We start from the raw sequence: 27,511 nt of genomic DNA on the forward strand, positions 1-27,511 counted from the left end.
GCTACACCTCATCACAGTAGATGCTCTGTAATGTGTTCCTTCTGCAATACAAGTACCAAATTAAAACTTCCTAACACAGCACAGAAAGCAAGCTGAAGCTTTTGAATAATTAAATTACACCCCGTGAGGAATTACAGAAGAGATGGAGCCCCAAGCCATATGGTGAAAACTCCAGAAGTAACAGCCACAAGTCACAACAAGGGAAATTTCTACTGGATGTGAGGGTGTGGTTGAGTGGGAATGGGTACAAAAGGTTACCCAGAGGGACTGCATAATCTCCATCCCCAAAGACCACACAGCCTGATCAAGCTAGGCCAGGACTGCACGACCTGTTTGAAGCCAGCCTTGCCTTGGGTAGGAGGCTGGCCAAGGAGACCCCCAGGGGTCACTTCCAATTCAAGTTCATTGCAGGAGTCTATGAAACGGTGTTACTGCAAACATTCAGCATTTACCAACACTTTCAAAAAGTTGAATAAATCCATCAGCTGCAAAGCAAGTTTACAAAAACCACCTGTTCAAATACTGCCCTCCTGTAGTAACTTTCCAGTCTCAATAGTCTAATTATCTCTCTAAGAACTAAGTGACCTCACAACTTGCAGACAGGTGTGCTAATTGAATGCTGTAATGATCTATCGTGAAGAGAGAAATTTTCACATGGCTACAGAAATGCAAACTTACAGGATTCATACAGAATTATATTAATATTTCCAATTACCCCATATTCGGTAACTTCCGTCTAGACACCCAGCAGAGGTTGGGGTATTGGACCATGTCCAACCAGCCAACCTTCCAAGTACCTACACTTGCAATCCTCACCTCGGACACGATCTGAAGCCCTGCAGTAGGAAACCCTGACTCAAACAGGACAGGAGACAGGACAGACCAAGTTGTCAGTACGGAAACAAGCACAGCTCAAGATGAAGTAAGGCTGTAAGAGCCCATGGCCCTCTCTGCCCAGACTGGTTTGGGTACAGTGTGTAAATGCTGGCTGGTGGCCCCACACTCCACCCAGAACCACCCAGACTCTCCAGCACTGTTGAACACTCGCTGAGGAGCCCTTGGCTGCCTCGCTCCACAGGGGCCTCAGAGACACTTCTGCAGGGCCAAGGCAAACAGTCAGACACGGTGTGCTGGAGAGGGAAACCCAGCTGCTGGAAGTGGCACCAACCACTAACACTGGCACAGAAAGTGCTTCAGAGAAATGACTTTGGTTTGAAGCTGAGGGACGGGGACTGCGGTAAATGTCTCCGTGGCCCAACAGCCTTGGGCAGTATGGGTAGCTCCCCCTCAGTGGTTTAAGGAAATCACAGTATCCAAAAAGCAAATATGTTTTGCAGGTTATACCTGAATGATTTAATCCCATATGTTTTTACAGGACTCTGAGGGATTTGTGTTTCTGGTCATCCACCTACCAGGAATTTTATGTCCTTACAGGTCACTTAGCACAGCTCACTCCTTATAGGCATGGAGCTTCCTTCAAATACACCCTACTGCTAAATATCCCAGCCCTCTCCATGCCCATGCTTCAAAGACAGGGGAACTTCTCCTAAAGCAATACTTTTCAGATTGTTATTCAGTCAGAAGAGTGCAAGTTCCTTAGGGGCCTACATTCAGAAACACCCATCCTAAATTCAATGCCCTGGACTTCAAGGTTTCCCAAGAGTCCAACCCCACGGACATGGGAGTGCAAGTCCAGATCTCAGCACTGTTCCCCTTCTGCTTTTTGCATCTTGCACCTTTTTCGTGAGAAGGTGGTTTAGAGCAGCACTTTCAGTAACAAAGCAGTAACCAACACTAATCTAGGGTGGAGGAACTCATTAGCTTCATTAGAGTTACAGCACAGGGAAGCACCTCTGGCTATGAGGTTACATTAATAACATGGAATGGTTGTTTGTATGATCCCCATCAGCACATCAAAGAGTTATACTGTCATAGTCCTATATTTCCAGGCAAAAAACCTGCCTGAAATTACAAAACGAAATTGGTTTGTAACATCTGCTTGCTTACAAGATAGTCTACAAACCAAATATTTATTTTATTGACTGCATACATAGGCATGTTAGATCTAAAATGGACAGGGTAAAAAAACCAAAAGAACTGCATTAAAAAGTAATCAGGTAATTTATAAATTTCCACTGCAGAAAAACTTTCAGAATACAGAAATGGACAAAAACATAAGTGTTTAAAAGCTGAATCAAAATACAAGAGAAGCTTCCATAACTGAAGGGGTAGCAAACATTCAATGGCTTAAAAACAAAGTTAACACCTTCACTCAGATCCCCAGTTTGCATGGAATATTTATATACTCCTCCTGTTCACTGAATTAAACACACAGCTACAGGAAAAACATGCGGATCTAAGTGCTGCTATGCTGAATACAACTTCATAAATATAAATATATATTTATAGGTATATATAAATATATATAGATATAAGTTTAAACATAATTTTATAAACACACATATATAAATAATATAAACTTATTTCCAAAAGCAAAAAGTTCCTGTGAATGCATTTCCAGAACATACACAAATATACAGGCACTCTCATGAAAATCAAAAAGACAAATTTCTGGTTTATGCACCATAAACTCAGTTCCCATTTTACCAGAGAGCCCCTTTCCATGAAGTTCTCTTCATTGTTCTTCCTTGGAGGAATCCGTGCAACTGAAGAGTTACTCATTTTAAACAAGTGTATTAACAACACTCTTCACACATCCCAGTTTCCAGTTAGACTTCATGCAGGTTACAAGGTTGCATAAAAAAACATAATCTTTCCCATCCAAAGAAACACAAAATCCCATGTATTTCTTGCAAGCTGCTTTTTTCACTCTCACTTGTGTTTCATTTCTGAACCACATTAAAATCTGAAAGCTTGAAAACATGCACTTCAAAGCCGTTTAAGACATCAAGATATTTGCACTGAAATTTAAACGCACATAAAAAGCCTCTCTGGATAAACAAGAACAGAACAAAGAAAAATAAAAAGTATGCTAAGAGAGCATAGGTGTTAATGGAAGACACCAGAGCCCAATGTAAGCGAGCAGACAGTTTTAATACACCTCAGCATGTACTTCTTCAGTTATCTTAAGTGAATTTTTGTACTTTTTCTCCATAAAACAATAATTATTATTTTAAGTTTTCTGATATATTTGAGAATTTGTACAGTTATCTTTTCTGTGAATTTCAGTAAGTGGCTACTTTGAGCCTTTCCTTATTATTTGCTACAATGAAAAAAAAAAAGAGGCAACGCGTTTCAAATGACCTCAGTGTTTGTTTCTTGCTCTTTAAAACTTTTTAAAGTATCATGCTGACTCACACAGCCCTCAGGCTATCATGGTAACAAGGGATCCCACATTTGTTAATAACACCAGAGTCAGAATATACCCTATAGCCCATCAAACCAAAACAATGATAAAAAAAGCAAACTTTCCAGTTTTCTCCACCAATCTTAACTTTCCAATTTTGTCTATTATCTTTTTGATTTGCTTGAATTTTTTTTAAATCATCACCAGGAATAAATGCAAACACCACATTCATAATTTATAAGCTAGAAAAGATTCTTTCTTGGAAGGATGGCATCCTTGAAACTGGAAAATTTTCTGGTGAGGGATGTTTTGGCATACTGTAATAGAAGACGCCACACAAATTCATGCAAGGAAGCATGAATATTGCTTACTGCTTACCACTTGATGTTCAGGGATGAGTAAAGTAGTCTCAGTGCTGCTTAGGCCCTGCCAGTGGCATCACGGGAAAAACATAATGTTGTTAGCGATGATGCAAAGGATGCTTTAAAAATAAAAGGCTAATTCAGAAGAAACAGCGACGTTTCTGGCTTAAGTTGATAAAAGTTCTTCTAAGCAATAGATGGATTTTCAGTCTAGATAGTCAAAGTTTAAAGCAATCTCCACTTCCTCAGGCAAGCTTGGTCTCTAGCCTACACCACCAACTTTTATATGGCCTCTATTAATTTTAAGTATTAGCAATTACCATTTTTGGTAAGAGCTATACAGTATTCCTCAGCATTTCCCTTGGAAAAAAATAAAGTCTAAACAAGTTGGCACGGATTACCATTTACAAGCTGATGAAGGACAACTTTTAACAGTACTCTTATTTATTTTGATACCAAAGAGAGAAAGTGTACATAGCATAGACAGCTGTGCTTGCATTCGGAACAACGTGATGCCCCTTAAATGGCTATTTCTTGAAATACAAACTGAAATTATACAATGTGCACTGAACAAAAACAAATGCAAGGAAAAAAGTCCTCAATCTCCCAGTGTAGACAAGGTAAATGGGTACCAGTAATTGCAGTTGTTATTCTTAATGAGACTAGTGAGGGCATCCCAGCTTCCAGTTCTGATCCACAGCCAGTGATGCCCTGCCCTGATTTTAACTGTACAAGATCTGGTGCTATTTTTCTGTACATGGGCCTGGGGGCTGCTGCAACATCCTCGGGCCAGACTCCACAGAGGTGTGACAGGAACACCAAGAACAGAGAGCTCTGCAGAGCACAGCCATCCTACAAACATAACCATCAGCCATCTGGGGTCCTGGCCCCACTGTGGGATTGCAGCAGCGATGGATTTTGAGATCAGACTTTGCCATTGGAAAGAAAAATGGTTTGCAATACCTCAGCTGTTCTGCAATATCTAATTCTGAGAGTCAATAACATCACACTTTTGTTTTGCTTCTGTACACAAACCGCAGACAGGTTTAAACAGTGCAACCAAACAGCGCAAGGGCATTATGAAAATATAACAGTTCTCTGTGGAATTCAATTAACTTTCAATAGAAGCAGAATACTAACAGCATTTCGTTATTGGACCATCATTTATTGCTTTAGAATTGTAATATTTCAAAAGGTTTATTACCCTAAAACCAATTTTCATAAAGTACTGTTTATTATTTTTTAAATTAGAAAACAATATTTTTCACTTTTATTACCATTTTTCTTGAGAGAAACCACTGAATTTCATTCCTGTAATTTTGTAAACCAAATGTGCTGGTTTTGTCCTATTGACACATCAAGTAATACATAAACACATCTTTACATTCTTTTTATGATGCTATCTCTGGGTATTTGCTTATCTAAGTAAGAGAAAAATGTCCTTTTCAGAACGCAGTCAAATAAACACAGAAAGATCGATCTGGATTTTGGCAAGGAATCCACATGAGAACCAGTGCAAATATAAATAGCTGCACTATGCTCTTCCTGTGAGATAGTCTGACCTGGGTTTAGAAGTCTAATCCTCATGTCACTGATGCTACAGGAAAAACCTGCTCTATTAGTAGAGGACGAAGGGCTGAGACAATTAAGCAGAGAGTTTTTCTCCAGTTATACACTGCAAGTACCTGCCATGTAAAGTACTGTACAAACTGAACCTCCATGAAAGCACAGCCTTCCTTTCAATGCTGCCCCACAGCTCCTGATCTCTCCACTGCACACAGTCCCCCCCATCCATGCTGGGATTCTTCCATCTGCTTTCATCCAGCCTCTCCATCCCACACACTCCTCCATGGCTGGATTTAAATCCAGGTTTTAGCCACCCACTGGTGCTCACTGCCCAGAGACAGAATTTTAATACATTTAGTGAAACACTCAGCTGTGAGGTGAAGATGCACAGCTGGCAGAGGCCTTTGTACATTCCTCTGCATTCTGAGAAATGATTTCCTGTTAATCTAGGGAACCTACCCTGCTCTCAGGACAACTGTCTGCAATTAATTAGCAATTAATTAGCTCAGTCATTGGGGTTAACTACCGTAAAACTGGTGCTCCAACCCTCTCCTGCACATTTTAAGTACTCTTGTAGAAATGCATCACTTTTTCATTGTATGCCAAAATCTATGTACAGCACAAAGGGGGTCCAATCTTGGTAACACATGACCCCCAAAACAGGATCCAACTCAAACAGTCCAACTCTGTTGAGAGGAAAACCAAGAAGGTTGGCAGCAGTGGTGGGTTGGTCCTTCTTACTCTGGAATCCACTCTCATAAGCGTTTAATGCACTCTGGCTCTCCCCAAAATAGCCCTCAGATTGTGTTTTTGTTAGACCTGGAAGAAGTATTTTCGTGCTTCCATTTAGACTTTGGATCCAATTTGGTCTGCCTTCACAATATTGATAATTGTATTATATTTTTCCCTCTACTTGAAAATCCACCTTGTCTGAATTGAAAAATTAACAAGCATGAAAAGTAATGTATATTATGATGGTGTTTCTTCAGGAAAAAAAACCCAAACAATTAATTTGGAACACCTGCAGCACCTGCTGCTCTGAAAAAAATAATAATCTATGTGTCATACCCCTAATTTTGGTAAAATGCATTGCTTTAATAAATTTGATGGAGTTCTGTCAATTTACTTCTGCTTACCTGGTTTAAATAAAAACAGCTTGTTCTCAGATTTTCTCATGATCAAGTTACATTATGGAAAATCCCGATTAACAATGAGTTACTGAGCATTTCACCGGTGTGAAACTAACAGAAAAGTGAAAACTTCATGTATAACCATGCAAAAGTAATTTTTAACTCCTCAGAGCTAGATTAGGGCACAATCCTGCAGCCTTCCTCAGAGTAGTGCAGTCACCTGCATACCAAGGGGTGCACATGTATACCAAGTAAACATTTTAAAATACCTTGTACTTCTTAATTGGAACAGCAGAGGACAAATAGTCCTCTGTATACACATCTTACAGATGTTGATATACTAAAAACCAGGGATTCAATTTTGGACAAAATCTGTACTAATTTTACATTTATCCTTTCTGAATGGCCTGAACTTTTACTATTAGGAAATTTCATACAAATTCAAATTTTTAACCTTTCTTCCAATCTTGAATTAATTGAGTAACCTTCTTTCCTCCTAAGTACAGGAACTCTATTTTGTCAGTGGGTTTCATCCTCATTTACTTTGTAACTTGAACAACTAATTACAACCCCTGAACAGACTCACCACAACATACTTTTCTAGTGCTCTCTCTGCACAAAGCACAGAGGAAAAATGAATTCTCAGGTTTCATTGCATTCCTTTTTCCAATTTGCTTGAAAGGACTTTCAGAGGCATTTATGTATTTCTTGGAACAGAAACTCCATAAAGACTGATTCAGGTAGATTCTATGTAGAGATTCACTCAGGACAGTTGCCCATCCCTAACAGAAGCAGCTGTCTGTGTATTACTGATTTAACAAGGACATAATTGGAAGCAGTTCCCATTGCAGCACTTATCTGAAAGTATCCCCAGCATATCTTATTTTTTTCCCCTTCTCCCATCTCCTGTTTGCTGAAAACGTCTCCTCGCTTCCCTGCATGACATCTAGAGATGATTTACTCTATAAGGGTTGGAATATGAAAAGCTGCAGAACTCCAAGTGATTTTTTTTTTGTTCTTGTGGGAGATTAAATAATAAGAAAAATACAGAGGCTGAAGATTAAAAAAAAAAAAAAAAAAAAAAAGAAAAAACCCAGGGTGAAATAGGCAAAATCACAAAGGACCAAACGCACCACAGATTGGAGACTCAAATGTTCTTTGAGTCCTGGACTTCATCCAACTTTTGTATATATGTTGGCAGGCTTCACTACAGACTGTTTTTCACCTTTGTCTTTGTTTTACTTGCATCACTCCTTATGTCCAAATCACATATTCCTTTACAGATTACAAAAGAAAGAAAGAAACAATCACTGAATTATGGATAGGTACTGTTTCCCACTCTCCATATTAAATCTAGATTTATTTTTTCCCTCCTCTTATCAATGGTAAGGCCTCAGCTTTTCTCTGAACAGAATTTCTCTGCACAGAATTTCTGCTGAGCAGAAACATATTGCTACTGTACGTTATGTTTTTTCTCTTCTAAAAGACAGCCCGAGCCTAATGAAGTAGTGACCTGCACGTAAGTTCATTTAACTCTTTCCAATGTTTTAATTAATTCCATTCCTGTTTCAAAATTACTTGACTTAAATTGGTTTAAGACTTCCAAATGTTCATATTTTGCAACTGCAGAAACATTGTTAAGTGACAAGAAAATTACTAACCTACCACAGGAGTAAAATCATTAAACAGAGAAATGTGCTACTTGTCAAAACAAGAGCAAAACATATTGACCCCAGCTCAGAAGGGCTCGGTGAAAAGAGGAGAAACCACAGCTTGTCTTTCATGCTGGGATAGAAGACCCTGCTCAATTCCTACAGGAATGTATCAAGGATGTCAAAGGCAGCCTAGCAAAGAACTGAGGGAAAAGAAATTCTTCCCGTTTATACAGAAGACACCTGAAGTTGTGACAACACATGAAGACAAAAGATTAACATTTTATGAAAAAAATCCCATAAATATTAGGGGCTATCTTACTACTGGAATGAATTCATAAAAAAACTAAGTACAGACCTAACCTGAATATCTAGGACATTATTAATCAAGAACTAAGCCTGTCATGAGTGATAAAAGTGTGAAACTGGGCACGAAGATTAAGAATAACTCTCTAGCTTTATGTCTGGCTAATGCACAGAAAGCAAAAATCAGATAAATGACAATGTATTAGGGGACACAGTGTAAGATAAGGCAAAGCACAGAAAAGTAGTAATTTTAATGTAAGCAAATATCAGATGACCAGCTGATCTGCAGAAACAAACTATCTAAAGCCAACAAGTCCTCTCAGAGGGAGCAAGGAAAACAACAAAACAAAAAACACAAGTTATCAAGTCAACTCAGACTGATATTGCTAATATAAAAATATTTTGAAATATTTAAGAAGAAATTAAGAGGAAAAATACTTATGTAAGGAAACACAAGAAGAAACAAGCAACAAGGCTGCATAAAGTTATCAAGGAGAGATTTTTGAGAGGATAACCAGATATATTTTTCCCAGACAAGAGTGTGCTGAAGATCAGAGTGTCCTTTCTCATCCCATAATGAATCTTCCACCCTTCAAAAAAGGTTCAAATCCCATGTCTCTACATGTATGACATATGCATTGCACCCCTTCTCCCATGTTCCCTGTCTTTTCATATATCTTAAGGCATGAAGTGAATTCTTTCAAGCTTTGGTGAAATAGGTCATCTCCATCCACTCAGAGACTCACAAGTAACTCAGAATCAGCTTATCATGGTATGATGACTCATACACTATAATTGGAGATCATGTCTGCCCATTGCTCACTGAACTATTTGACAGAGCTGTTCACTGAAAATTTTCCTGGTGAAAAAGATGATTACAACTCCTATAACAGATTCAGAAAGTGGCAGGGTGAACATACGAACAAGTTTTAAGATGGAACTGGTACATTTATGAAAACATTTGGATGATATGGTTGCATGCTCTAGGAAGATAAAGAACTGTGTAATTTAGGAAGCTCTTCTGAGTTCAGTCTTCATGTGATCATCTCCAGAACTGACCCTCAGAGGTAGGTGAGGACATGTTTTACTTTTAAGAAGTTCAGCAGAGTAGCTGCAGTTTTTCAACACTCAACAGACATCACTTCTGATGAGTGCTCATTGCCAGTGTAAGACTCTACTTCGACAGAACAGTTGCTTCTTTTCCTATCTAAAACTCTTCCTATCTTCCTCTAAGCCTATACCAACAATAAAGAAATCAGACTACAGGAATGAAAATAAAATACCAATTTCAAGAACGTGTATTTTCAATATTCTTTTTTTTTCTTAACTGAATACTAACCACACACTGCTACCACACGACACTGTGTACTGCACATATTAAGCAATGAAGTGCTGTGAAAAGACAAATAGCTGATGATGCTTCTCATATTGCACCTGTTGCAAGGAAGAGGTATTTTAGTAACTCAAACCGTCATTTGCTTTCTCGTGAGTCTTGCAGCGCTGTCACAACATTCCTAGAGCAGAAGAACACTCATGTGCCTCCACCTCCCCAGCAGGCCAGCAAGGGAATACCCAGCTTAAAACAAAGCGTTTGCTTTGTGCAGAAACATGTTTTTCCAATTGTCCAAACACTTAATGATTGTGTGATTCTAATTTCAAGACTAATACTGGAAATACCATTAAGTTCATACTGTTTTCTACCCCTACTGTTTTGTAGCACTGACATTGTTAAGTCTCTTACAAGACTCAGTGAGGATCAGTGTTACATCTACAGTTTTGCTCTTTCAAAACAACACAGGAAGGAAATGTTTACATGGATGAAAAGGAGGTAGAAGACAATCTAAAAGAAATATTAGTTTTAAAATTTATTGTGCAATTCACAGCAACCACTCTTCTTTCTTCCTACCAGCAGTACATTAGCTAACACCATCCACACTGTACCTTACCTCAGAGCTGCTTGGGATTTCTGATCCTGCAGTTGAAATGGTTTCACTTAAGGGTCCATTGCATTCTTCCCCTAAGGAACATTGAAAGAGAGATTCACATCAATACATTTCTTATTTTAAAATATTACTGTATCTGAAAATGATGTGGACCTTGAAGGCATCGAACTACAAACAAGGAAAAGGTGGAAAATAATCCTCAGTCAATCTCCAAGAACAGTTATTTAAAGGGGAAAAAACGCTGCAAGACAATACACTCAGTCTGTCCTACCTTGGTGTAACTCTGCAGTCACAAAAACATATTTTTAACTGTGACAAACAAAAATCTGTTGCCATCATGTATCCTTCTTGTTTCAAATACCTGCTAGGTTGCTGTATAAGAGGGTCTCACATCCAGAGCTTTGCTGCCTCGGTTATGAAAAGTCAATTACCTACGGGATTGCTTGCTAGACATTGAATTAGGGTGTGGTTTTTTGCTAAGGGGTTAATGATGTATAACCTCAAGATTACAGATGCCCACATAATGGAGACATGACAACAGATCAAGAATAGTAATATGAACCTAACTATGCTTCTTGTTGTTTAAAAACAAAAACAACCCCAAAACAACAACAACCCAAACCAAAAGAAACTACCTTCATTTTAACAGCAGTGAACTCCAACATGACTTTCCCATAAATACAGTCACTTCACCAAGGACACTGTTACTTAAATGTTAATGTTAGGGAGGAAAATCATATTCAGTACCATCAGAACCCTAAACTGTATTGAGACATCAGCTGGTTTTGTGCTTCTGAACTTAACTCTGTCATCGGTTTCCTCTGGGGAACAACTCTGAGCCACCATCTCTCTGGTGATTAGACAGACACATGAGTCTCCTAAATCAGGCATCTAAATAACCTCCACCACCAATGGAAAAGGATAAGCTGTTTTGAAAACAGCTCATCAAAATCTAGAGCAGGCATCTAATAATGGTGTCTCTTTCTTTCAAAAATGAGGATTCATCTTACTTCTCTCTCCATCAAGGAAGTATTGCTGAGTACAGCTTAGACTGAACAGACTGACTAACTGGTCCATCTTAGACTGGACCACTGTCAAGACAACTACAATTAGATTATTCCTACCAGAAACCCAACTTTTTTTTCTTTTTTTTTAACCTGCAAATATTTGATGCCAAAATTGTATCCAGGCAGGATATAAACTGGTTCTTTGAAAATAAATAATAAGCTACTTAAGTAGAGCTTGGGAGTATTTTGTTTCTTACAATTTTTTTCTTTCTCTAAGTTCACTTACAGAAAATGGTCTCTAATTTATAAGCTTATGTACAATATAATGAGAAACTGGGCAATGGTACATAATGGTATGTAAAATATAATGAATAAGTTTCTGAATGCCACAACATTTAAAGCTGTTGCATGCTATTCTGCTAAAGCAAACTGCACCTGCAAAATCTGTACTAATAGCTACAATCTGAACGCTTGGGTTTTATTTATGCACTTGTAGAAAAGTGTCTCTGTGTGCTGATATGTGTGTGGAGACAAGTGTTAAGTCACCTCTAAAAAGTTAGTCTGAAAGTAAACGATGTGGGATCATTCTTTCTACCCAAATATATCCCAAATGCTACAGGGACTACACTGTAAGACAGAACATCAAACACAGAAAAGCTCTGCAGCACAGAACTGAACTCAGTTCACCTCCCAACACCACATGAACATCCAACATATGCAGGAGAAAGAAATGTTACATAATGGGAGGATATCTTGACTCAAAACCCAACAACTACCGAAGTAGTCACTTCAACTTACATAAGAAACTGTTTCTGCGAGACTGTTCTTAAGGAGAGGCTCTACCTTTGTACAGGGATGGCTCTAAGCTTATGCAAACTCAGCAGCTGCCCAGGATGAAAGAGCAGGAGCACCCCCAGCATGCTGTGCTGCCCGTGCTGCCCACAGCCCTGGGAGGCAGGTGGCTGCTGCAGATTTGGCCAAAGGTACAAGCCCAGGGCCCTGGAGCAGAAACCCAACCATTTTGTCACACAACCCTCCAGTCCCAGGCCACGAGCAGCCTGGGCACCTCATCCCTGCAGCAGGAACGTTCAATTTGCCGATGCTGCCAAGGGGACTTGAACTGATTCCACGGCGTATAACAGCCTTCGTATTTGGGGTTTTTTTCTGGATTTTATCCTTTCTGTAGTTGTGAAAGTCTGACCTCAGGAAGAATTATAATTCAGAGTTCCACTTTTTAAATGCTTTCCCAATACTGTGGTTGATTACTTAGGCAACTTGTGCAAGGAAATTCTCTCTGACCCTGTATTAGAGAGGGGTTCGAGACATACTGAAACTTGAAACCGTTGAACTTGACACCGTTAAAAGCTTAACAAAAACCAATATTTATTACCAAGAGGAGGCCAACAAAACAAACAAACCCAAAAGGGAGGAAGGAGGAGAGAAATAAGCCCCCAGCATGACACCACCCCCACCCCCCCAGTTACCCAGCCATTGCCCATAAAGTTACCTTACCAACCTAGCATGCCTTTAATTACCCATAGCAGAAGCTGCATCCTTGGAGAGTCAGTAAGTCCACAATATGGCAGGCGTCCCTGCCAAAAGGCAACGTTGTCCTTGGTGTGAAGTTAACTCCCCCCAAGAAAGCACTATCTGCTTTTTATACAATTAATTGAGTGGCCACCACCCCCCAGGTGTGGCCAGCACTGCCCAGCCCAAGGCCCTCAGTCCCACCTCCCAGTTATGCAAGTGCCTCTCTTCTGCGCATGTGGGATAACTTTGGAAATCCCCTAACGCATGCGCAGAATGTTTTGGGGGTCTTTCTTAATTGAGTCTGGGGGCGAGCCTTCCTCATCCTCCTCCTCAATCTCTCCTTCAAGCGACCTTGGAGGACAACCTGCCAATCACAGAATACCAATTAAAACAGTTTATACAAGAAGCTCTCTTCAAGGACAACTTTCCCGTTTATCAGTGCTTGTTTTCCCGTAACTTGGCAGGGAAAGAGCAAAGCTTTCACAGGTGGCAGGGCCAAACACAGATCAAAAGTATCAGCATAAATTCACCCTGGTACAGACTCACGTGAATAAATCTGAATAACCCTAGAGCAGCACAAAAGAAGGTAAAAAGAAAATGCAAAACATACATTAACTGAGAAGTACGACATACGTAATATGTTCACTCCTTGAAAAATACATGAACAGATTCCTGAATAACAGCAGCACAAGCAATGCACACCCAAGTCATGTAGGAAGGTGTAAAGGAGCCACATCCCAGAACCACAACAAGCACCAGGAACGAAATGCCCAGTTAGTTCTTAACCAGGAGAGCTGTCCACAGATAGCCAACCATTGACTTGCAAATCACACTGCAAACGGCCTGGCCCATAGGGGATATCAATGACTCATATTAACTGAAGTCTGATTTCCAAGAGGCTCCCAGCAGAAAAAAAAGGGACAGAGGACACAGACAAAAGGGAGGAAGGTGTAACATGGGTTAGTACAATACCTTCTGACTGTGATGGCTCGAACTTGGTGAGAATCGCAATGTCATCTTGAAAAGGAAAAAACACTTCAGTAAGAACCAGAAGTAAAATTCACTTTTAATATGAACCCATTTCATAATTCTCCTCTATCCTTTACAACAGCCACTATATCCAACAAAAGAATAAGCCCTAGCTGAAAGAAATGCCTCTTTCCCAATGTAACTGTTGCCTTCCTTACAGTTCTTCACTCAGCTATTTGCAACTTCCTAAAGACGTGTGCCTTGGGAGTTTGCACGTTACTGGAAATAAGCAAGCTTCACATGGCCTGTAATTCTGCAGTATTAACATATGCTGTCTCAAACTACACCCAGCCACAGGGCAAACCTACTTAGAAACTTCTGGCTTGCCACCCCTAAGAATTACAGACCATTTCCACTTCAATTACAGACCTGAACGAGCAGAACAACAGTAATTCAAAACAGAAATCAACATTCAGCACTGAAGACTGAAGAATATAATCAAGACTGATTTCACCTCTTAAAACACAAGGAGTTTACCCACCAAAAAAAGGTACTTTTATTAGTGCAATCTCACGATTTCTGCAACAAGCATGAAAAATGGCTTTTTGTGCAATGAAATGATTAGTCATTCTACAGTAGCTTATATTTGTTTAAAGTGCCAGGTCGACTTTGTTTTTCTACAGGGCAAAACTGATAATTTAGGAAAAGACAAAAGTGTATATGTTCAATGCTACTGTAAAAAAGTAACAATGCCATTGTAAAACAATGCCTCTCATAGCCCCCTATTTTTCTGACAGCTGCAGCAAGGTGAGGGGCACCAAAAAATGAGCTGCCCATTCTGCAGGAGAAATGCAGCCTGTCACAGGCCACATCCTGGTCACAACAGTGGTGCCTCAACTAGGCAAGCAAAAGGACCCGGACCATGGGACTTCTCACTCAACCTTTAGTGCACGTTTTGAGGAACGGTTTCAGCTTCTGGGACTCTCCCAGATGGAGCAGAAACACACTCTGGAGGACACTACAGGCCAGTTCTGGTCTGCAAAACAGCAAGGAGAAGTCTACCCTGCTATGGGAAGAAGAGATTTTAGCAATACAGGCATGGTTGGACTGTGCTACTTGTCCTCGAAAGCCAATGAAAAAGTTCTTGGCTTTTTAATTACTAGGACAGCCATAGCCACAGATGTTGTAGCCCCTTTAACTGTACCTAATCAGCAATCTCCCTGGAAGATGACAATCCTTGTTACTTCAGCATCCCTCAGTAAGTCAGGGTCTGCTGGGAGATGGCAATGAAAAAAGCCTGGCTGATGCTGCTGCACTGGAGGTACAGCTGGGCCCACTGGAGCTGGTGTGTAGATCCTGCAGTGTGGCACAGCTCAGACTCTGCATCAGGAAAAAAGAGCAAGAGAAGACTTAAGTTTTCCTTTCCTCCAACTTCTATCACCCCGATTCATCTGCACCAAGCAGAGCTCTTGACAGATGTGCTCCTACCAGTAAAGATGTTTACAGATTAGATGCGTCTAAAACCAAGTGGCAGCTGAATAGATATTTCTAAGGATCAAAATTTTCCTTTTGCTACTAAAACAAGAAAATCATCTGCATTTGCACACATAAGACCTCTGATAGAGCTATTCCAAAGGCAAAGTCAGAGACAGGATTCTCAGGCAGGCTTTCATAAACTGCATTGTTCAGCAGCAATAAGACAGTATTACTGGTGTCCTGCTCCTACTTTCAGTATTGTTTCCAAAATACTGCTTTCATTTATTTCCACAATTTTTCTTAGCCACAGTAACAGCATCCTTTTCAGCCAACAAAACCAAGGAGCTCAAAAGAGCTCTCAGAGCTTTGACACTGTTCTGCACATGTCTGACACCTGTGGCATATTAGTTTATAAGCAAACATATCCCTAGGGCAAAATGTTGACAGTCCAGGTAAAATGAAAAACAAACAGATAAACCAACCAAACCCCTAACAAATCCTGAAACTTACATTGCAGCTCTTATGAGGTAGCTACTCCGTACTATGAAGAAAATTCCCAATACTCATCCTTAACAAGCAATGAAAAATAATTTTATTCCTAGATGTCTTGAAGTCACCATCTGAATAAACCCCTGACATTATTCAATCACCTGGCCTCGCTGACAGAAAGGAAAAATCAATTTAAAACATGCTTATTTATCACTAAGTCAATGTACTATTTATAGTACTGTGTCCTTTGCTCCCAAATAATCACCATGGGATTACTGCTGTAGTGGAATCTACTCCATCTCATTTCCATCTTTGATAAGGGTCTGATTCAGCACTGCATCACTAATAAAAACATGTACTGAACAAAGACTTCTCCAGAAAAAGGTCACTCATTCCAAGCAAGCACCATAATCAGTACTGCCAAGTGCTTCCATATCTACAAAAAACACCTTCAAAATGACTAAATTTATTGTTGCATAGTGATCATATCCTCCCAGAGCTGGATGGCTGAGTTGCCATGGGGAACTGTAGACCCACCTTGCTGGCTCCTGAGCAAGGAAAATAGGGTTTTACTTCACGTGGCATTGCCTGAAGAGTAATAACTTCACTGCTGAGCCAAAAGTTCAATGTCAAAATGACGTCTGAAGTGGTGGTTTATGCATGTGCAGAAATGCTACTAAAAATTCAAAACTATTTCTTGACAATGAAAACATTCTCAGTGAATCCAAGAAAGTTCACTGGGAACATTTTTAAAGAATTTTATTAGTCCCTTAAAAAAAAAGAAGACTGCATTCAGGCATAGGCTGCATCATGGACATATAAATTTTCTGCACGTGCTTTATTACTAAACAAGCACTTTCCAGAAAACAGGCATTTATCAATGCATCAGAAGAAAAAGAAAAAGAAGTCTTTTATATAGGGGAAATCTGTTCCTATCAATAAGAAAATCTCACTCAGCACTTGGAAAAGACACGAAGTCTTAGTCCTAGTCTCTAGTATAGTAACCAGGTATTTTAAATCAGAACTCCACGTTTACCCTCAGCTGCTTCTCTTTTAAAGAACCACAAAATCACCTCCCCTTTTGATTGAAAGGCACCAGGATAACAAAAAAGGGGAAAAGAAAAAAAAAAAAAGAAGTTGAGTAAAGCTGGTTTTAGCAAAAAAAGCACAAGCACAGTGTTGTAGCACAGATCCTGAATGGCATTTACTGCAGCTAAGGCAACAACCATTACCATTTTTTATGCACCACCATAGAAAAGACTTAAAGCACCTAGACCTTTAAGGTCATTCTGCAGAATGACACATGTAAACTGATTAACAGATTCAAATGCAGTAAATAAAAGAAAGCCCAGACTAGAGATAGCTGGATAAAGCCAAGTATTTTTAAACTCTGCAGCATTTATATGCATGCAAGTAAGGAGGACTAGGATGACAAACAAACCTCAGCAGAGTAGGGTGGTAAAACACCAGACAGTATTCCTCAGCTTCATGTTATCCAGACATTTAGCTTCAGATGGCCAATTTAATCTCCAGATTTTTGACCCTTCTGGTCCTTATGCTCTACCTCATTCAATACTCTTGATTATGCTTCTAATGAAATGCATCATTGAGAATTTTGCTAGTATATCCATCATGTATCTCACTTTCTCATAATAAATAACATAAAAATACACCAGCATAGGAAGACCTTTTATAAACAAATGCAAGAATTGGAAGAATTAGTGTTTTTGTCCAAATTACTTTAAAGACAATGGAGTAACTCTGGAATTCCTAAACTGATCCCAGAGAGGAACAGTTCCTATCAGTCAAGAAAATGAGCAGGGCAATGAACCACGGCTTCCATCACTTGAAGTTTTTTATGTGAGCACCAGTCAATTAACAGAACTGAAGTAGGCAAAGGCATCCAACCACCAGTGGCCTCAAACCCACATCTGCTAGCCATTACTTGTTAGCATGGTATATTCTAGCATACTATAAATTGCAGAAACACAGACTTTCTGATTTCCTACCCAACAGTTAGGAAAACTTTGAATAAGAAACCACAGGACCCTCTCTAATTTAGGGCTAGTGCAGAAAATGAAAGGCCAACCATGTGCATCACAAGCCCTGCCCACATGGCTTGCTGGGGTTCTGCTACTTTGCCAAAGGCCTCAAATTTCATATTTACCCTTGGAAGCTGGGAAAAGAAGAGAATCACTTGGGATTTCCAGTTATAAGACTGCACTTCACACAAAGATATACTCATTTCATAAAAAAAATGTGTTCGGAACTTCAGTACCTCATTGAGAATGGAGACAAGAACACTACAGCTTTAACAGCCACAGGTTTCAATGAAAAACACACATCTCCATAGTATAATCCAAGCAGCCAAGTCCCAAACTAGAATCAGCTCCTGCCAAACACAGTGTTTAATGTAACACAAAATGTACTAATTGTTCCAACTAATACACGATGTTACATGGTGTGCCATCACACAATGTTTAACCTATAAATAATTCCTGACATGCTATTCAGCTTTGGTACACAGCAAACACCTCAAAATCCTTCCGTAATTGTGTTATAATTGCAAGAACTATCCCTAGAAATACAACACATGGATCTTCCTTGCTCTCAGTGCATTTACACACACGCGCACGTGAAAAGCTATCACCAAATATAATGAAATAACTGCTAGATAACAAAACACAACCCGGTAATTACACTGCTCTTTGCTTCCATCCCCACATCACAATAATAAACCTGTGGAAAAGTTCACTGCATTATTACCCTGCCTATTAACATCTGACCACATTTTTACATCACCTTCCTAATTACATGTTTATGTCGGATGACTGTAAGTCTCCTCCACCTGCACATGCAACTCATTAGTTTACAAATACTAAACAAGAAGACAACGGTACTGGGTTTAATGGGCTGGTTGTTTGAGATTTTTTTCTTACAAATTATCTGCCAACAGTTCTCAGCATAATTTTAAAAGCACCTTTTCAGTAGTGCTCTGATATCTTATCCTAGTGATTGCTTTTATCATAGTAATTATTAAGCCTTTGTACATAGAGGTTAAAGTGCACATCCTTTTTTATAGTAGTTATTTTCATTTGTGTAGGGAACGCCTCAGAGTAGCAGAGTACACCAGGCAGTACCTTAATTGCAAACTGATGGAGAGGGAAACACTGAGAGAACATCACTTTGCCTTACACCAGAAGGGATTTTGGTGGCTTTCTTGGCATTCATTTGGCATTCACAGCCCAGAACGTCTGGCCCCAGCTGGAACCAAGCATTCCTCTAAGAACTGTTATGAGGGAGAGACAGGTACAGATGATTTTTCTCTTGTTTTCTGAGCAAGAAGTTGTGGACCCCTTATTACATAGAGACTAAAACACTTTCACCTGTGATGGTAGGACCATCACTCAGTTCTGCACCGGAGGGATCTCAGAGGTCTTTTCCAACCTTAATGATTCTATGAATCCAGCTGTATTTCCCAGCTTCCCAAAGTGTGGCCTAAACAACCCACAGAATTGCTACTGGGTTTAGATGGCATGTGGGGGACTTAATCCCTCCTTTGCTGCTTACCAGGCTACAGGGAGTGAGTTTAAGCTCATATGCAGGGTTCTCACCTAAAATAAGTGTTTTCCAAGAGCAATTTTTCTTTCTTTTTTTTTTTTAAACTAACACAATCTTTGGAGAAAAGTCCATACTTAACAGCTGCAGTGGAATGGGCTTGATGTTCTCGTTTCCTTAGCATCATACAGCAATATGATGCAAGCTGTTGGGATCAGTTCCCAAAAGCAAGTTTTCCTTCTACAGACAGGAGTTTTCTGCTACAAGGAGTTTTACCTTCCAATAACCAACCTGTATTTACACTGTGCCCCCGCGGTGACTCATAGCAGCCAGCAAAGAAATTCCACTCAGAAACTACACATTGGTTGGCCTAAGAGTATTTTCTCCCCTGCCTTTTATATTCTGAACTATGTATAAATTTCTTGGAGCTTTTATTTCCTTACCTAGGAATAATCTTTCCAACAGCTTTCCCATTAACAAACCCCTTGGTTTAGCCCTGTGGGAACACGATATCCCGTTCAGTGTTTCCACAAATAGATCAGAATTTACTCCATACATTGTGCCAGTAATTAGAGACAGATGTAGTTTTGAACACAGGCCTGTATTTTATGTTATTAGTATGAATCATAATAATTCTGATCAAATAAGTGAAGTATCATCATCTATTAAAGGACAGTAGTATTTGGCCCTGAATGTTGAGGCATTACAACATGCCAACACACTGGCACAAGTGCTGTTTGCAAGTCATACCACTGGCTTTTCCTGATGTTTTTCCACCTTTCTCAGAGGGAACACAAGCAAGATGACAACCAAACTAAGTGAGCATTTGAATTTATACGGTTTAGAGCATTTCGAGTTCAAATCAGACTCCTGGAAGTTTCTGAAGAAGAGCCATGTGTATAAAGGCAGCATATTTCAAATCATGGCATGGAGCCAACTGCAAGTTTCCAGAAGATCTACAGTCTTGGGATGTATCCCACAACACAGTTACTGTAGCATTAAAGTGCTGGGGAAAAAAAAACCACTGAAAGGCAACAAAGACATAAATATTCCTACCAACATAGTGTGGTCTTCTTCCTCTGATATTTACATTCTAATTTCACAAGTTCAGTTTTCTTAGAGTTTAATATTTGAGGTAAATGGCACACATCTTCTAACAGAATGCAAAATCATACACACAGAAGTTGTTACCTCACGCAGATTTAATTCAGCAGGAAGCCAGAAAACTTCCTTCCAGGTAGGAGTTATGGCACACAAGCTCTGAACACAGACTCTGCAAGTTAAACTGTGTACCAGCAGCAGAAAGTTTTTCATCCCCACAACCTGTCTACCAGCATTCAAGTTTAATGAAAAGCAGTAGTAAACCAGAATTAAATACACACACACTATCCAAATACAAATATATCTTTAAGGAAAATAAGTAGCAGATGTCTTCTCTTCTGCCTTATTCCTGTTGACTCACATGGGCCCTGCTTATGCATATTAGACATGTACAGCCTTAGGAGGCTTTTCCTTAAAGGCACAAAGCAGATGTTTAGATCTACAAGAAGTTCTGCTGGCAGTACATGCATACTGTTAAATTTTCTGAGACATAATTTAATGAAGATTTTATTTTTTTAAAGCTTGAGAGATTTTTGGGCAACTAATTTACATAAACTTTAAAAAGACTACTCATATTCAATTTGTTTCTGTTTTAGAAAAGCGGTTAGTTAAAAAAAAATTAATTGAACTGTTACAAGATTTTGTCTGGACAGTTATGTGCTACTGTATGGTAAATCCTTCTTAACCATCCTTGTTCACTGAAACTCCTCAAATCTCCTTATATTCAATATTCATGACTAGAAAAAACCCACAAGGCACTCACGGGAAAACTGAATACTGTGTTTACCAACCTGACTTCATAGAATCATTCCCTAAATGGGAATATTTTGTGTGCTCTGTAAATATTTTTTAGTCTCAAGCCACTTCAGAAGAACAACCCCTGGTTAGAGCAGTTCAGTTCTAGCACTTTTCATTCCTCGCAGGCAGCGGGATGGGCAGTGACTCAGGCCTCCCCACATCCCCTTTGGAATAGCATTGCTGGCCAAGAGGCTGTAACACCCATCTGCTCCAGTTCCTAAGAAGCCTGCCAGCTCCACCAGGCTTTCCCAGAGAGGGCCAACCTTCGTCTGACACTTGCTGTGGATGCCTGCCTCCCCGCAGCTGGACACCGCTCCTTGCTGGCACTGCTAAGAGCTTCTTCTGGGTAATTTTCACAGTCAATGCCTGCCATCGTATCTCTCTGAAACAAGACTGTCAAATATTTTGAAAAATCACGATTTGACACTAGTGCTGGAGCGTATTAACATATATTATGGCATTATACGTTTTGCTAAAACAGGCAGCATAATTGAGCTTTGAGGGAGAACACATGACCCAAGAAGCCAACGCTTGAGTTCCTTCCTGCTTTAAGATCTTCACTTCTAGGACTGATGGCAAAGCATTATTCCCCAAAAAAAAAATTTTTCCAGGTCAGCATTTTTATTTCGTTTTTAAATAACCACAGTCCCATGCTGAAAGCATCAACATGCTCTCTTACATCTCACTGTTGATTCACGTTGCCAGGTGAGGTGCTGATAAATACGCACTTGCATCATGTTATTTTACAAAATCATTAATATGACCACATTTATTATAAGTAATGACATATCATACCGACATGAAGTGGAAACTGTAACCTGGCTATTGCAAAAGAAGTCAGGCCCTGACACAAACCCCACTGCCCAGCTGCTACTGCTGGAGGGGCCTCATCCAAAGCTGAGGGGCACCAGCACATCTGGGATTGGGCAGCGGGGGAGAGGGGCTGCTCCCACCTCTCCCACCTTCCAAGAGATGGTGACTCAGCCTGCTCTGAACCTTCTGGTAACGGCAACCTCAGCTCCTGGGAGCCGGCATCTGATCCCAGCTGCTGCCTCGGGGGAGGATGAAAGTTTGCCGTGAGGCAGAGGAACTTGTGCATTTGCAGTGTACTTTAGGATGAAAATCAAGGGGTTTCTCATCGTTCTGGGGAGTGTGGTGATGTAAGAACCTTCGCTTTCAAGGTTTACCTAGGGTTTATAAAGATCTAATCATACGCTGATCAGGCTCATGGAAAACTGGCTCTGCTGCGCTCAGTGGAAGCCGGAGGACCAAAACCCGAGGCCGGAGGGGCCAGGAATCCCCCGGGATCAGCCCCATCTCACAGACGCCGGCCTGCAGACCCCGGGGAGGAACCAGAGCGCCCCAAATCCCCCACGCCCCGCTCGCCCCCGCTGCCTCCCATCCGCGACGCCTCCGCGGGCCCCGAGTCACCCCCGGGCAGGAAGCTCAGCCCTGCCCTGCCCGGTCCCGGGGGGCAGAGGCGGAACCGAGCAGCGACCCCCTCGCTCCCCCGCGCTCACCGTCCGCCGACAGCGACATCTCGATGAGGGTCTCATTGCCTCTCTTGCCCAAGCGGTTCATGGTGGCCGCCTTTCCTCCCCTCACCGGGAGCGGCCGAGGAGCGGAGGGGGTGACTCAGGGCTGGGCCGCCTCAATACATGCGCACTGCCCGCGGGGGCGGAGCGGGGCCGGGCGGGAACGGGGGAAGCAGCCCGGCCGGGCGGCTCCGAGAGGGGCCGGGCCTCGCAGGAGGGTCGGCAAGCCCGGGGAGGTGCTGGCCCCGCACGAACAAACCCCAAAAATCAGACCATGTGCCTGAGAGCGGTGTTCATATACGTGGTGTGGGCTCGGCTCGTGTCCCTTTCCAGCGTCTTGTGCGCCCCCCGCCAGGAGCAGAACAGGCGCGCTGTGCTCGTCAATATCTAAAGCATCCCTCTGTTATCAACAGCGTTATCATCACAAAGGCAAAACACAGTCCCATAAGAGCTACCAGGAAGAAATTTAACCCGTGAGGCTCCGTTGGCAGCTGCTCCTGCAGCTGTACCATTCATAGAATCATAGAATCAGCCGAGTTGGAAAGGACCTCTGAGATCAAGTCCAACCCTTGATCCAACCCCGCCGTGGTTCCCAGACCATGGCACTAAGTGCCACATCCAGTCTCATCTTAAAAACCTCCAGGGAAGGAGAATCCACCCCTTCCCTGGGCAGCCCATTCCAATGTCTGATTACCCTCTCTTTAAAGGATTTCTTCCTAATATGTAACCTAACCTCCCCTGGCACAGCTTAAGACCTTGACCTCTTGTCTTACTGACAGCTGTCTGGGAGAAGAGACCAACTCCCACCTGGCTAAAACCTCCTGTCAGGGAGTTGTAGAGAGTGAGAAGGTCTCCCCTGAGCCTCCTCTTCTCCAGGCTGAACAACCCCAGCTCCCTCAGCCTCTCCTCATAGGACTTGTGCTCGAGTCCCTTCACCTGCCTTGTTGCTCTTCTCTGGACCTGCTCCAGCCCCTCATTATCCTGAACTGAGGGGCCCAGAACTGGACGTAGCACTTGAGGTGTGGCCTCACCAGCGCTGAGTACAGGGCAAGAATCACTTCCCTGCTCCTGCTGCCACACTGTTCCTGATACAGGCCAGGATGCCATTGGCCTTCTCGACCACCTGGGCACACTGCTGGCTCATGTTCAGCCTCCTGTCAATCCAAACTCCCAGGTCCCTTTCTGCCTGGCTGCTCTCCAGCCTGTAGCACTGCCGGGGATTGTTGTGGCCAAAGTGGAGGACCCAGCACTTGGCCTGGTTGAATCTTATCCCGTTGGAATCAGCCCAACTCTCCAGCCTGTCCAGGTCCCTCTGCAGAGCTCTCCTGCCTTCCAGCTGATTGACACTCCCCCCAGCTTAGTGTCATCTGCAAATTTGCTGATGGTGGACTCAATCCCCTCATCTAAATCATTGATAAACAGCCCTGGCTCCTCATTGCTTCCTTCAATTTTCAGAGACAGTTCCCAACACTCTCTATGTTCAGTACATGTATTTAGTATATGTTTTTGTATACTAATATAATCTCAGGCCTTTCAGATTAACTTTTTTGTACATTCATCTTTTATTACCCAAGTTAACCATTCCATGCACCAAACTGGTGGGGAGTTTTGTTACTGGGGCAACTGTAACACAACAGCAGCTTCAATACAGGAATTCTTAATAAAAAGTTACTCGAGTCAACCAGTTGAGTTCGTGGGCACGTTTTCATACTAAGCCTTTATTTGTGGAGCATTACTGCTTCAAGAAGTGTATTTTTAGTCAAGAGCAAGACCTAAAAATGTGTCTGGTTGCTTTCCAAAGCCTAAAATATTTAGTTTGGGTTTAATATCATGATGCAGGATGGTGGGAACAAAGAGGAAGGGCTTGGTGTACCAAAGCATGCCTTCAAACAGCTTGTGACTGCATACAGTGCACCAGGTCACAACGTTCAGTTTAAAAGCTGCACTTTCTAAGCCTTTAATTTCCTCATAGCACTAGATATCTTGGATAAATGCTTTTATGCCCACAGAATATGCAATTAGAGTTGCAATGCAATTAGATTTGCTATTCAACAAGAGCCAGAAACAGCAAGAACCAGAGAGGTCGTTGCTCAGTTTTGCCTCCTAATTACACGCTCCTTCTGCCCAGCTCCACCCAGCAGCAAACCCAACAATACCTAAAACTGTGTAAGTACCTCAGCCAGAATGCCAAAGAAGATTTTACAGACCTCTGTAATTGCACAGGCTGATGGTGTGTCGACTTTGTGCAAATTACACAGTGGCCTGTGGTAGGATTGGGACAGAACGATGCTCTCCCAGAATGATCTGTGGAGGAGCACAGGAGCTCCATGCAATACCCAGCACTTATGCATTCAGAGTTTAAGCGGCCATTGTCTGACCCAGTGGCTTCACAGTTTGCCCAAGTGATCTAGGACCACACTTCTTTCAAAGGGCACACATCTTTTTCCCTCCCACTTTCCAGTGTCATGGCTGATCAATCATAAGGTGATGCATGACTTATGTCAATCTGTTAAACTGACTGACCTTTTTTAGTTTCTTTTTTTTATTATTCCTGGGCTTTCAGTTCCATGAATCACTGCAAACAACAGGTACTGCCAAAATAAAGGAGGAGATTGGGAACCACACAATGGCAGGACCATTTTATTCCTGAAATATTAATAAAGTAACTATAATATTTCTGTATTTAGGGGTCTGGAGTTCCAACACTGTTTCTAATACAGTGTAAACATAAACCAAAAAATAATAAAAATACCTAGAAGACTGTGGGTAAAGGCAGGAAGCACCACCAAAAATTGGTAGCAGTGAATAAACATACATATTCGTGAATAAAGGTATATTCAGCAGCAGAGCATAATCCTTTGTGGGTGCTAAAGGAGAGCGGGTAGTTTGTAACCCTTATAAAGTCTTCCTTTCCATTGATGGGCCTTTTCCAAAGCATGGAACTGATTTACAGGCCTTCATATTTAAAAAAAACCACATTGCTATTTAAACACAAAATTGGTGGGATTGAAGGAGAAGATTTCAAAGATATCTCTACGCCTATTGTTGTCTCAGGTAGGTACCCCAAAGCTGTTCATAAGAACTCCTAACTTACAACCTGAGATCCCAACTTTTAAAAGTCAACTTAAAAGACTGTCTAAACCTTTTGGCATTAAAGCACCTTTAGAAATATAACCCCGAGTCTTAAATCATGTGGAAAATGGGAGTCTTTTGTATCTATCAGTTAGATGCTCTGAAAAAAAAATTCATTCTCTTGTCAGTCCTCTGGGAGAAAATCTAACATATACAGCTTTTGCATTTACCACCTGGGGACCTACCCAAGTTGTTCAAATAACATATCCTTTCAGAATTCCTTCTGCTATGCATGTCATATATCCACATCACAGTCTCAGAAGGTGCACCAGCTTTCTGCTATTGAAGTGTATTGCGTACACTCCTCTTGTTTAAAAAGGGGTTTTTTAAATATATATATATATATATATATTTATCTCCAGAGTTTTAGTAAGTTTTCAAATCAGAGTGTGAACACAAGTCAGAAATAATGAAACACGAGTTTGAAACAGAGACAGGAGCGAAAGGGAAGCCTTTCCTTCCCAGCCTCCTCAGCCTCCTCCTGCTCCTCTGATGGCTCAACTACCCCATGGATGTTTGCTGTGTTGTGAGATTTCAGCACATGTGGGCTGTGTCCCAGAAATTAATGTTGCTGCCTCCCATATTTTCGGGAGTGTGCTTTTGTCAACTAATTAAAGGCTTTTGAGGCTTTTTGGTCAAAGAGCTAACATATTTCCCTGTCTTTCAATTAGCCCTTTAGAATATAACTAATAGTGTAATTTGGAAAGAAGTTAATTGTTTAGACACCAGTAGGGCCTGATACCAAACAGCTTTAGAAAGGTAAAGTAGGACTTAGATGGAAGTTAGGTACCCAAATCCAACATTATGGTACCCAAAACTACCATTCAGTTATCACAAGCTTTTTTTAAATTATTTTTAATGCACCAGAGCACAGTTTCTGTATCCCAGGCAATAACATCTGTTGAAGTTTCAACACATGTCTGAGGTGTGGGAGATCACAGGACAGCTACTGTGAGTGAAGGGGGGTCAGCCTCTGCCTATATCAGGCTGCCACACCAGGCTGTGCTGGGGTAGGAGAGGGGAGGGAGTGATAAACGAGGCAGGAGACAGGGATGGATGGTGTACTGTGTGCTCTCCTGTGAAGGCTGCCACTGTAAAGAAAAGAATGTAATAGCCACTGTCGAAAGAGAAAGCCCAAGGGAGATCGCAGCTCGTCCGAGTTTCAGTCTGTGCTCCATAAACTCTTTCCGCACATTACTGAGAGGCTGAGATCTGACTCCTCCCACTACACACAGTTCCTAAGGGAAACCCAGCTGCTTGAATAGCGGGATCAGGGGCGAAGAAATACAGCAAGGCTTGCTGATGGGAATGGGCAGTGAATTTGTGTATGGAGACAGCTGATTATTTGTGCCTGCTACCGCACAGCCCTAAAACCATCAGGAAATGGAAAGAGAGTGCCATAAAGAGATGTGCTGCAAGGCGGCAGAGCGCCAACACTTCTCAAAGGAAGTAAAAAGTTTTACAAAGTATGCAAAAGTTCATCATTACTCGCTGCATTTTTTTCCTACTTCATCACTTTCCAGTCAGCTGTTTGCGGAAAGCACCGCAGGGAGCTGTAACACCTATGGTGTCTAAACAAACAGATGACTTTACAGACTATAATCTACGTTTTTCTTGGCCGGAGTTACTACACGTTGACAATAGCAGAAC

At 41.3% G+C, this 27,511-nt stretch overlaps 1 protein-coding gene across 3 annotated transcripts in view; it reads right to left on the minus strand.

Annotated features, from left to right (window-relative positions):
* Positions 1 to 22,858, minus strand: part of ANO5 (anoctamin 5) — a 54,874-nt gene extending 32,016 nt beyond the window's left edge. The window contains exons 1-3 of one of the 3 annotated variants that reach the window (XM_032691210.1): positions 22,715 to 22,858; positions 10,270 to 10,340; positions 3,686 to 3,733 (exon numbers count right to left, since the gene is read on the minus strand). In XM_032691210.1, coding sequence (XP_032547101.1) covers positions 3,686 to 3,733; positions 10,270 to 10,340; positions 22,715 to 22,775 — 180 coding nt within the window. In that variant the 5' untranslated portion in view covers positions 22,776 to 22,858. The remainder of the gene's footprint in view (positions 1 to 3,685; positions 3,734 to 10,269; positions 10,341 to 22,714) is intronic. The other 2 variants (XM_032691213.1, XM_032691212.1) reach the window with 2 other exon arrangements.
* Positions 22,859 to 27,511: the final 4,653 nt, after the last annotated feature.

This window comes from Chiroxiphia lanceolata, chromosome 6 (assembly GCF_009829145.1).
Source record: "Chiroxiphia lanceolata isolate bChiLan1 chromosome 6, bChiLan1.pri, whole genome shotgun sequence".
Lineage (NCBI taxonomy): Eukaryota > Metazoa > Chordata > Aves > Passeriformes > Pipridae > Chiroxiphia > Chiroxiphia lanceolata.